The sequence below is a fragment of the Cottoperca gobio genome, chromosome 20 (assembly GCF_900634415.1).
Source record: "Cottoperca gobio chromosome 20, fCotGob3.1, whole genome shotgun sequence".
Classification (NCBI taxonomy): domain Eukaryota; kingdom Metazoa; phylum Chordata; class Actinopteri; order Perciformes; family Bovichtidae; genus Cottoperca; species Cottoperca gobio.
In genome coordinates this window covers 1,043,145-1,056,333 of record NC_041374.1, presented here as the reverse complement: position 1 = coordinate 1,056,333, position 13,189 = coordinate 1,043,145, and the positions used below count along the sequence as shown (strand labels likewise).

The window sequence follows — 13,189 nt, the reverse complement described above, 5'->3', positions numbered from 1 at the left end:
CAAATCAAATTAACGCTGGTCAGCTTTAGTCACTGGCAGAATTACCCGCCCACAGGAAGTAATGAATCAAATTAAGAAGTGAAATACAAAACTGCCTTTGTATCACCTACGAGAGGTGTTCTGCAGCAGGAAGCTGTCGACTGTTGCAGTAAAAAAAAACGCTCAAATCTAATTTCCAGTGAAGCCAACAGGTAAATTTAGCTCAAATTGAAAAACAAATGTTTGCAAGATTGAGTTGCGGGTGGCTGCTTCTCATGCAGTCTGTACTCACTGAGCAGAATGATGACACAGAGCAAAATGGCCACCAGGGCTCCGGTGCTGAGTCCCGCCCTCGCTGTGAATGCCTCGGCATTGCACAGCTTCATGTTGCCCTCGCGGTCGCAGGTGCACACTCTGACCGTCAGGGTGTTGGTGCTGCTTTGCATGGGGAACACTCCATCGGAAATGACCACAGGCACGTGGTAGATGCTCATCTGCAGACTGTTGTAGCTGTTCCTTCGTGTTAGGATCCAGGCCGTGTTGTCTGAAAACAGCAGGATGTCCGGTTACTATGCATCAATCAATAATCTAAGTGAATATTCCAATAAACTAAACTGGAAATTGAATTTGGTGTCTGAATGTGCTTGAAAGGGCTGTTAGATGAAAAACTATAAATCATGTGCAGCACTAGATGTGGTTGTGTTTAACAACAGGTATGAGAAGCCTTATGGGAACATTATACAGAAGAGTGGAGTTAATGTGATGACCGCGAGCATCAGCTGAGAGTGTGTTACCTTTGTTATCACGGACAGAGAAGTTGGCCTTCCCTGCAGCCTCTTGTGCGAGACTGAAGAAGAATCTGTGTCCTCCGAGTGGATCATCAGGATCTGTGGCGCTCACGGTTTGTATCCTCTGAAATAAGAAACAGAGAGATGATTAACACATTAAATGTCCGTTCTAGGAGCTATATAAACACTGAATCAAAACACTCAACCCACAGAGATACTGTTTACAGTTATTCCCCGGCTGCAATGATGGTGCAAAGTCGCCAAGACAAAGATGCTCTAAGTAAAGATGGCGCATAGCAATCGCCGCCAAAGGTATACAATGGTGTACACTTCCTGTCTCCTGAGTTGGCGCGGTCTTATGTATTTATATTATATTCAGCTAACATTAGATATTTACACAGCTAGCAAACACGTCTGCCATTACAAAAAGCAGTTAGCTAGGCGTTTGCGAACATTAGTTGATGTTAGCTTAAAATGTTGACGCAGTTTGAGTAACGTTTACACTGCGTTGCCAGATTTAACATTAGAATAACTTAAATTAAATCACACCATAACCATCTCAAAAGGTTCAAATATATACTTGGAACACATCATTTCATGACATGATTGATTTGTATCTATAGGATGTGGTTAGCTCATCATCATTTAGCTTTTAATCAAAGTAATAAATAAACACTGAATGTTCATGTGTCAGGCCAGCTGCTTGTAGATGTATTATTGTAGGTTAAGCTACCTAGCAGTATATAGTATAGTATAAAGTATAAGTACTTCAAATTAGTGGGAGTCATTTGATTACGCATCATTAACACAACGCATCACTGTTGTTTTGCTACTTCTTCCATCACTGCAGCTGAGGTCCAATATCTGAAAGATAATATTCTGCAAGTGTAACAAGTCAGAGCCGGGGTCATCACACTTCCTGTGAGCCTCGATCGACACAACATATGTGGTGCTGAAACTGAAGACTCAACGTGTCAAAGTTTATGCGAATTGTGTTACGAGATTCTCGGATCCCAACAGCAGCCAAGTACAACTGAAGACACATCTAAGACTGCGATGTGTGGTTGTTAAATGTAACATATAAATACTTTATAACGCAGCCATTTCCTTTTGCACCTCTTCTCCATGACTGCACATGTGCTCTTGACTTCTTTAATCTTTCTTTGGAGAAAGGAAGTGTTCTGAAAACTGCATTCATCAACCCGAGATGTGAGTTTAATGCATGTGTATTAGATATCCCACACATCTAGTACTTCTTATAGCTTAAAACACACCTGGCAGTTTTACAAATGCTCTCGGATTCCTGCTAATTGCACGCTGAACTGGAAGCAGACACGTAATCCTTAAGGGGAAGCCGAGATGAAACCATGACTACTGCTTTGTGTTTGGTGGTACCCACCTGATTAGCCTTCGCGTTCTCACACACAAACGTCTCGTAATTGGTGGCAAATGTTGGAGCGTTGTCGTTGACGTCCAGCACTCTGACGTACACAGGGACACGGCTGATCTGCCGCGGGTTGTCTAGGAAACACAAAGGTGGGAACAATGAATTTAAACAAATGATTATTTCTTTACCTTTATAGTAGGTGTAGGTGTGTGTGTGTGTGTGTGTGTGTGTGTGTGTTAGACACGAGTGTAACTAATATTTACATTATTATACGTTATGACATGTAAATGACTGCATATAAAGAACTCCCATAAAGAACTAAGGTCTAACATCTCTTGATTTGTTTCCACTTAAGGTATTTTCCTGTAAGTATACAAAGTTAAATTGGATTTTGGGGATTCACTGAAGAGAATCAGGACTGCTGTAAATGCTCAAACAGATAAAGGCCATCCGATATAAAAGTGAGAGAGTAAAAAGCCTTGGGGTGGGCTGTATAACCCGTGTTATAATAGCTTACTTAAAAGACTCCACACGATATAGTATATTTCCACAGCACTAATTTCCTCATTCCTCAACAGACATCTCAATATTCTGCTCTCAGTTCTTTTACATATCTGCCCTCAAGTGGCAAAAAACACATTTGTACACTTTTATTGTGAAGTTGAGTTTTACTGTGACATGAGGTAGTACTTATTAGTATTTCATTTAATTATTTAGAGTTATCCTTTATATTTATTATTCTAGTTCTTATTAATGTTCTTTATTGTTACTGTTATTGTATACTGTTTTTGGACACATGATTAACATATTGAAGGACCGTATTGAACTTAATGACTACATTAGTCCATTCTATTTCTTTTGTGTTGTACTGTTGGGATGGATTATGAAAAATGATAAAACATTTGGCCGAGGTCATGTTTTGAGAGTTCACGGCATTCGAGTGCTACTCTGGAAACAAACATCAGTAACTAACTGTACTCTACTAAACACATCTCAGAAATCCTATTTGGCCGACAGAATAACAGAAAGCGGCTGCACTCACTGAACTCCGTGGCGATGACGGAGACGTTGTGCCAGGCGTTCTCCTCTCTGTCCAGCTCCCGCAGGATGAACACTGACCCATTCCCTGCATGGACGTTGAACATTCTGTCCATGTCCGTGCGACGATCAATAGAGTACCTGCTCAAAACACACACACACACACACACACACACACACACACACACACACAGAGATTGCCTTTTAAACTCGTGCACTCAGGCTGTGTGGAAGTGTGTCGTGTTCCCTGGGTGACGGACACAAGTTACACGTTTAGCGTTCTTCAGGTGTGAAAACGGTCACATTTACTGGAGAGTCTCGGTTAAACTGACATTCTGTGTGGTGCTAGGAGCTTCAGCGGGCAGGAGGTGCTCACAACAAGTCTGACTAAGCATGATGGACTTGTCTCCGCTTTGCCATTATTTCCTTTCTTTGCTATTCATACAGCACAAGACCGCATTAGGAAAAAGATTAATTTTAGCATAAATCCAAGCCGCGGTTTGTCCTCAGAAGAAAGGCCGGCTCTGTCGAGGGGAGCAAAATTGGTTTTTACCTGCGAAAAATGAGGCAAACTAACGGAAGCGCTTCCACACGTGTCCAGACTGCTGTTTAAAGGGTCACTTTACACAAATACATTCTAATTTACGCTTTATGTTATCCAACCATGCAGATAGTTTTAGGTTTGTGCATATACGCCTCTGAAACATCTGCCACCACACGATACACACACACACACACACACACACACACACACACACACACGAGTGCTGCTGAAAACACACGTGGACTCAACAGCTGTATCCTTTCACAGAATCAATGCCTTAGAAACTGTGGACAATCCACAGGCCTGTCTGTCTGTAGGGTTCAGAGGAGGAGGTCTTCTGCAGGTTTACCACGATATTGTTTCTAGAAGAACACGTTGCTTTTGAGCTTTTCAAATGTCACTCCAAATGTGTTAATATAGTCGAGATGCATTTTAGGGCACAGAAATTACATTGGTAATGAATATTAGGTTAGAAAATACAACATTTTGACAGATCATCATCCAATACATGACATGTGTTTTCAATTGTGTTGACACGACCACCGAACAGTTTATTTTCTCCCACCTTTTAATGCACGTTTTGTTTGATTTCACATAGAATTGGAATGCATAAGTATTAATGTCTTGAACAAACATCCAACTAAAACTATCTGCATGACTAGAACTGTATATGTTCTGTGAGTTGAGTGAACTGACCCTTTAACATTCACAGTACACAGTCTTCCATGGAGCTAACAGTCTTGAATAGTCCTGTCCCGATGACTGATTTTTGTAAGTGCTTGTCCCACACACACACACACACACACACACACACACACACACACACACACACACACACACACCAGCCAACAGGTTATTCAGTCGTGTTGTTTTTCTCTGCTTCCCAGACTACTGTGATACATCAGTGTGATTAATGGAGTAGCAGGCGTCAGGAGGGCCGGCATAAGAGGGAGGAGACCCCCAAGGGGAGACTATGAACCCGGGCTCTCAATGCACCGCCGCACCGCTCTACCCTCTTGGCAGATCCTCCCCCACCGCCCCGCCCCGCCCCGCTGCTTCTCCTGCATCAAGCATTTTACTGTCTGAGTCTAAACACTCCCTCCTCATCTCTGCCCGCCTCTCCTCCACTGCTACCACCTCGCCGGCCCGGCAGTAACTCTAACCTCGTTAAATCTGTGTCGGCCGTGGGCTTTACTAATTGCTTTTCTAATATTCCAAATAATTCAGCTGCCTTCCCCTGATTAATGACGGAGAGATAACAGCGCGCCTCGTCCTGACCGCGCACCCAAAGTGCTGCTCTCAGCAGGCCGGCAGCTGGCTGGATGGGAGGCCAGGCAGAAGGACATGGAGGGTTACAGAAATGTTAGTGATCAGCGAGTTGGGACATGTATCCTCTTTCCTCCCCACAGAAGCTACATGACCAGCTGGCTCGCCTCAGTATTTTCAGATATTCTTCGAGAACAGGTCAGTGGGAATCCAGCAAGTATTGATTTGGGGATTTGCAGGTCAAACGATGTGTAGCTTGACCTGTGCTATATGTGGATGGAAGTTTTCATCAGACGTTAAGGTTACATAATGGTTGTTTCAACAACTTCTAAAAGACTATATTTCAATGATAAGCAAGTCCTAGAAGCTACATTTCGAAATATATTCATAAAAAAGGTGTTGAAAAGGGATTATATGGAAGCAAGATAACTAAAAAACAATGTTACCTCGAGGTTTATTTAGCAGCTTTCTTTTTTTAACAATCTTTGCATTTTAAGGATTCCTCGTTAAATGAACTGCTGTTCAAAGTAAAACACAAACAGCTGTTTTCAAGGTCAAGAATTCACTTTTTTCAAACGACCTAAACTACTCTTGTGTATAAACATGGTGTGTGTGTGTGTGTGTGTGTATTTATAAACCTTAAAAGGACCGAATACACTTTAAATAAATATTAAATTGGTACATTTTATGCCAAACTATTTAAAAGTTTTTAATGTTTTTCCGAAAGTGTGGCCTTGCTAAGCCAAAGACAGGACAAAAAAAACATTTAGAATATTGCAGCACTAAAACGCTTCACTGACTTCACTGGCAGCTTTTGAAAACGTTGGGTTATCTTTCCCACTTATCTATAATATCGCACAAATACTCCTGTTTGTGTAGGAAGAGTTCTCATTTCAGGTTTCAAAATCGTGAATCTTGTTTTATGGGCTTCAACGTGAGTAATGAGCTCCATCATCCTGATGTGGGACGACACTCACATTAAAGAAATAGGCCATTATGTCCCATCATCTACTGTAGATCAAACACTGAATGTTCATGCATGCAGACGTCCTTGCTTGCTGACGGATGTGTGTTTACATCCATGTCTAAATGTGCTTGTGTCTGTGTGTGTGTGTGTGTGTGTGTGTGTGTGTGTTGTGGCGAGCTAATAAGGATAACCGTCTCAGTGACTTCCTCATGCCAGGCAGCCCCCAGGCTTCCCGGGCCTCCTCCTCCACAGCGCGGCTTTAAATGCCACAGGGTAGCTACCTCCTTGATGATTGGCGATAAAAGAGAATGATATCATATTTGACATCTGCAATAAAGTGGTGGAACTTCAACCTTGAGAGCCAACTCCATTACTGCACCATAAAAATGAAAAAGTCTTTGAGAGCGAGTGGAAGGCGCAGCCTCACGCCCCACCGCCATTACTTCCATTTAATAGAAGCTGCTTAATGTTGTATCTCCATGAACTAAGTTGTGTGGATGAACTTTTGTCACATTTCCGTAGTTAGCAACATTTAGTATGTCTAGCAGAACAATGAGCCTCCCTACAGAGGCCTCGTTATGGATTTTAATGTGATGTTTATGGTTGTAGATCCATTTTGCACCTGACGCGCCAGATGCTTTGTTACAGAACCATCTGAGAAGCCTTCATTGGAAAGTAGTTGGGATAAGGGCAGGCACTTAAAACTACTAAACGATTGGATGAACCGTCACCGTCTAACTTCAACCAATCAGATCAACGGGAAAGATTATATCAGAACCTCCACTTTGCGACAGTATGAGAACGCCCTACAGATGTGCTTCAGTACCTGACGAGACTGTGTTTGTCATCAGGATCAGACGCGCTGACGGAGCCGATGGTGGTGTTCCTGGCCGCGTCCTCTTTGACCTCCATGACGTAGCTGCTCCGCTCGAACATCGGCGGCTCGTCCACGTCTTCCACGACGATCTTGATTGTGGCTTCGTCCCTGAAGGGGCCGACGGAGAAGAAGCGAGGGTTGATGTGGGCATTCTCCACCTGAATACGGAGACTGTACTGACGCTTCCTCTCGAAGTCCAGAGGCTGCAAAACAGAAAGAAGATGTTTGTGCCGGCCGTTTAACATCCCGTGACTTTACACGTTTCTTTTGTTTTCTCAAATTAAAAAGAGAATTCCACCGTGACTTTCTGTTTGTCTCCTAATATTTACTTCCAAACACTCATTTGTATGCAGCTACATGTTCGGCTGTAGATTTAGTGAAAACTAATATCCATTCAGAGCATCCTGCCACATTTAATTTCAGGTCAGATTGGGATTTTATTCATTAAACTTGCAATCTCTTCCAGAGTATCGTGTAATGAGCGCGCGCGAAGGGGCTCGGTGTCTCGTTCAAGGACACTAACAAGACTGTTGATGGACACACATGAGCGGCTGCGTCCATCAGACCTGTGCTCTTCCGGACATGTAAAGTCCTTTCATTAACCGCTGCCACGTCTGGATAATGTGAATGATGCGGCATTTTGGTAGAAAACATGGTCGGGTTAGTGTACAAGGATGATATTACACGATATTTATAAGTGTATAAGTGTTTTTATCCAGGGAATTTGGCTGAAAAGTTCCATCTTGTATCTAGTATTATTGCCGTATTGTGCACATTTTCTTTGTTCTTTGTCTCTTTAAAAAAGGATGTTTGTGCTTTTCAACTGGATTTCCTGAGCCCTGCCGCACTCTATGAAACAATGAATCAAACTTGTTGCTCGATGTCTGCTTGGTGACATCTCTTCTTTTCTGTTAAATGAAGAGATCAGTATATCAGATTAGTGTATAAGCAGAAGATATTGCGGTTTGGAGAGACTTTGGCGAGTGATTTCATTTGACAGCATGATGGAAAATACTAATACTAACATCTACTTATTTAATTTGTAAGCAGGTTTCAAGGTTGCAAAAGTAAAACGTACAATTTCTTTTTAATAAAATGATATATTCTGTTGAAGGACACATCTGCTGAGCACCACGACTGTATATGTTAGGTGTTTCGTTCACATTGAATGTGAAAGCAATAATGCTTTAATAAAATAAAATAAAAACTGTCAGTGTTATGTCATATCATCAACTGAGTGTTAACAAGGTCTATCTGACAAACTGGACAGATGTGAGGTCTATGTTTCAAACATCTTTAAAGTGAACAGGGTCTAAATGCATCACTCATTTATGCAGATCTTGTAGATATTTGCTGAGTCAGTGAGATTTACAAAGGTCTATCTCCACATGTTCAAGCATCATGTTAGTATCACAAAGGTCTCTCTGCTGACAACCAATAGCAGGGCGGGAAATTAATCACGTGATCATTTTAAGCACAGGAAGAACTTATTCAGAACGTTTTTCTGCCGACTGTTTTATATGTAATCTAGTAGATAGTTCAAGTTAAGATCATCAGTAGTTCAAGTTAAGATCATTAGTAGTTCAAGTTAAGATCATTAGTAGTTCAAGTTAAGATCATTAGTAGTTCAAGTTAAGATCATTAGTAGTTCAAGTTAAGATCATTAGTAGTTCAAGTTAAGATCATTAGTAGTTCAAGTTAAGATCATTAGTAGTTCAAGTTAAGATCATTAGTAGTTCAAGTTAAGATCATCAGTAGTTCAAGTTAAGATCATTAGTAGTTCAAGTTAAGATCATTAGTAGTTCAAGTTAAGATCATTAGTAGTTCAAGTTAAGATCATTAGTAGTTCAAGTTAAGATCATTAGTAGTTCAAGTTAAGATTATTAGTAGTTCAAGTTAAGATCATTCGTAGTTCAAGTTAAGATTATTAGTAGTTCAAGTTAAGATCATTAGTAGTTCAAGTTAAGATCATCAGTAGTTCAAGTTAAGATCATTCGTAGTTCAAGTTAAGATTATTAGTAGTTCAAGTTAAGATCATCAGTAGTTCAAGTTAAGATCATTAGTAGTTTAACTTAAGATCATTAGTAGTTTAAGTTAAGATCATTAGTAGTTCAAGTTAAGATCATTAGTAGTTTAACTTAAGATCATTAGTAGTTCAAGTTAAGATCATTAGTAGTTTAACTTAAGATCATTAGTAGTTCAAGTTAAGATCATTAGTAGTTCAAGTTAAGATCATTAGTAGTTCATGTTAAGATCATCAGTAGTTCAAGTTAAGATCATTAGTAGTTCAAGTTAAGATCATTAGTAGTTCAAGTTAAGATCATCAGTAGTTCAAGTTAAGATCATTAGTAGTTTAACTTAAGATCATCAGTAGTTCAAGTTAAGATCATTAGTAGTTCAAGTTAAAATCATTAATAGTTCAAGTTAAGATCATTAGTAGTTCAAGTTAAGATCATTAGTAGTTCAAGTTAAGATCATTAGTAGTTTAAGTTAAGATCATTAGTAGTTTAACTTAAGATCATCAGTAGTTCAAGTTAAAATCATTAATAGTTCAAGTTAAGATCATTAGTAGTTCAAGTTAAGATCATTAGTAGTTCAAGTTAAGATCATTAGTAGTTCAAGTTAAGATCATTAGTAGTTCAAGTTAAGATCATTAGTAGTTCAAGTTAAGATCATTAGTAGTTCAAGTTAAGATCATTAGTAGTTCAAGTTAAGATCATCAGTAGTTCAAGTTAAGATCATTAGTAGTTCAAGTTAAGATCATTAGTAGTTCAAGTTAAGATCATTAGTAGTTCAAGTTAAGATCATCAGTAGTTCAAGTTAAGATCATCAGTAGTTCAAGTTAAGATCATTAGTAGTTCAAGTTAAGATCATTAGTAGTTCAAGTTAAGATCATTAGTAGTTCAAGTTAAGATCATTAGTAGTTCAAGTTAAGATCATCAGTAGTTCAAGTTAAGATCATCAGTAGTTCAAGTTAAGATCATCAGTAGTTCAAGTTAAGATCATTAGTAGTTCAAGTTAAGATCATTAGTAGTTCAAGTTAAGATCATCAGTAGTTCAAGTTAAGATCATTAGTAGTTCAAGTTAAGATCATCAGTAGTTCAAGTTAAGATCATTAGTAGTTCAAGTTAAGATCATTAGTAGTTCAAGTTAAGATCATCAGTAGTTCAAGTTAAGATCATTAGTAGTTCAAGTTAAGATCATCAGTAGTTCAAGTTAAGATCATTAGTAGTTCAAGTTAAGATCATTACTAGTTCAAGTTAAGATCATTAGTAGTTTAATCAAAAGTCTTAAACATTCAGATTTATTAGCAAATATAATTTTCACTTTTAAGTTTCCTGCCACGTGGAACTTGTGTAAACATCTTTAGAGCTTAAAATGAAGCTAAGTTGCATAAAATACAGTTGAGGGTTAAATCTTTGGGGGGGAAATGTCAGAGAGACTTGGGACTCTGGTGTTCCAACAATAGAACCACAAAGGTCTATCTGCACAATGAGTTTAGTTTCTACCCATAATGCACTGAATTGGCCAACAGTGTTAACTTCACTACCTAGTGTGCAGCATGTGATGTGTCAACATGGGTTGGAGTTGGTTTAATATTGTCCACATTATGAACTGTTGCACTTTCAAATGCGTTTTTCTCAAAACTCGTCAAAGTGCAGATAGACGTTGACCCTGAGCAGCACTAATGTGTATGTTAGATGTTTTGTTCACATTGAATATGAAAGCAATAAAGCATTCAGTATGTGTTTAATGTGATACAATGTATATTTATGCTAGACCTTTTCTAGGAAAGCTGCTTTGTTACTTTTCATAATCCTGCATCTACTGTACACTGCTCTTACATCCTATCCTTTATGGACCGCACACGATGATCAGTATTATTCAGCACAGGTTGGCAGAATGTTTTTGCTTTTATGTTCCTCCTCCGCCACTGAAGGTATCCCCCCCTCCCCCATTGATGGTAATAATTGGGGAGCGGTGCATTTTAATGAATGAGCAGGAGCAGCTAGATCAGAGGGAGCTTCCTACACAGAGAGGATGGCGAGTCCATGATCGCTGGAAACAGCCAATGCAAGCATGAAGAATCCAGATGGAACAAGCCGTTTTCTGAAGCCATGAATAATAACATAAAATGAGTCGGTGATTTTCACCGTTTCGTGTTATGGTAGGTGGGGGACCGCACGTCAATGGGAGGAATATGTTGCTTTCAAGGGCCGGTACAAGCGGTGATGGGACACACTCCCACTTGACAAGCCCATTTAATTATTAGGTTCAGAATTAGGGCATGCTTCCTCCCCACACACACTCTGCCCGCTACCACATCCACTACAGCACCGCCGCGGCTAAAAAAGGCAATTATGTCATCTTCCACTTAATAATGGCATGATGGAAGCGATCAATGCAGAGAACGCTTGATAAGGCAACTGCCAGGTTCTGTTGAATACATCAAGAACACACCACAGCTCACCGCTGAACGCTGCGATCCATACTGAGCATCAATATTTCTGCTTTGGTAAAAATGAGTCTCACTCAGAACACATGTAGTGGCAGTGTAGGCAAGTGTAAGTTGAAATCTAATAACTCTGCTGTCCATCCTGTGGCTGTCAGAGCGTATGGAAATACAGAAGTTTCTCTCACTTTCTTCTTTATTGAGTGCAGTTCCTTGTGCGAATGAGAAGTGTGATGCTCATAAGCTACGGCGCAGGTTTGGTTTGGTTCTTTTTATGGCATTTAATGTATTTGATTCTGTTCCATATCGTCGTTTTTATCGATAGTGGCCAGTATTCAATTTCCTTCACACACTTAAGGAACAGAAAGTGTGTGAGCCGCCGCTGCTTCTTCACATTAAAAGGTTTTTAACTAGTAAAACCCAGGGGGCTTTTATTGTGAAGCAGAAAGGCCTTTGTCAGCGCAGTTAGTGCCTGCTGTGATTGATCAACTAAAATATGTCTACAACACAACACATGGTCATTTTGGAGATTAATTTTAAACAGAATTACAATAATAGATTTGGAACCAGGTAATAGATTTATAGTTACATTTGCAGTGTTATTTTAAGATGTCCTTGTTTTTTGTTCAGGGAGTTATTTTGTATTTTTCTTAAGTGTTTTAGGATTTCAAGAATGTCTTTGTGTAGTCTCGTGCTTCATTGTTTCATCTAACACTTTAACTTTCATTCATTTCAGCCCTTTGTGTTTACAATACATGCGTATTTTTTACATATTTATTTATTGTTTTGGTTGTGTTGTATATTTAATTTATGTAGGGTTTTTATTTATTTCACTTTCTAATTCCAATGTCTGAATCTTTATAATAATGTTCCTCTTTAAAATGGCTTAACCCTTTCATGCATAGAGGTCACTACAGTGGACAAAAGATGTTTTCTTGTGTGTGCATGGGTTTTGATGGTATAGTTGCACATCAGCCACTAAAGTGAAGGCTATTGCATCATCCCACACGCTGCTGTTGTAAGTGCAAGATACATTTCTCAAAACCAAGACTATCAATACCTTGCCAATCCTTCTATGGAAAGAGACCCTAAAAAATTTGGTGACATCAAGTAACAACTAAGGAATCATATCATTCGTAAATTATCAAAGAATTGATTTTATATTTGGGAGGAAATTACAATTATTCATCTGTCCACTACATTGGACGTCGTGCATCATTTCAACTACGATATTGTTGCTGTTGTTGTTGAGAAAACTTCATCTGCAGGAACTGTTTTGGCTGTAACTCCATGTATTATTATTATGAATATGAATTTATTATTGTTATTAGAATGCAATTTGAAGTTTTTGCATTTCTTTATATATTGCAGTGTCTTGTGGCTTTGTGCCCTGCATGCTTTGTTATTAGTGTCACACTGCACTCAGTTCTTAAACGTTCAATATAAGAACAGTTACTGTAACAGAGACTGCGGACAGTCTAAGTGGTGTGCGTAGGAAACTCTTTCCATGTATTATATATATATATATATATATATATATATATATATATATATATATATATATATATATATATATATATATATGTGCTCTATACAGGAGAGTGAACTGGAGAGTATTCCTAAATGGTGTTTTAGATATGCACATTTTCTTTATATACATATATAATTTTATAGTTTTCACATCTTTATATATCATTTTATGAATTTGTTTAGTAAATACATATTTCTTCAGTTGAACACATAAACGCACGCTGTCCACCTGAGTGGACATATAAATATCTCTTTGAAAAAACTTGCTTTTTATTGCTTTTTATGCCTAAAGAGCAATAAAAACACTTGGTAAAGAAATCCTGACTGAGGGGATCATAATTCATGCATGAAAGGGTTAAT

General features: G+C 38.9%; 1 protein-coding gene across 1 annotated transcript in view; it reads right to left on the bottom strand.

The window, feature by feature from the left end:
- Nucleotides 1-13,189, bottom strand: part of LOC115025659 (cadherin-6-like) — a 51,853-nt gene that overhangs the window by 3,729 nt on the left and 34,935 nt on the right. Inside the window, 5 exon segments of the mRNA XM_029458079.1 lie at nt 272-523; nt 774-891; nt 2,167-2,288; nt 3,197-3,333; nt 6,796-7,049. Coding sequence (XP_029313939.1) covers nt 272-523; nt 774-891; nt 2,167-2,288; nt 3,197-3,333; nt 6,796-7,049 — 883 coding nt within the window.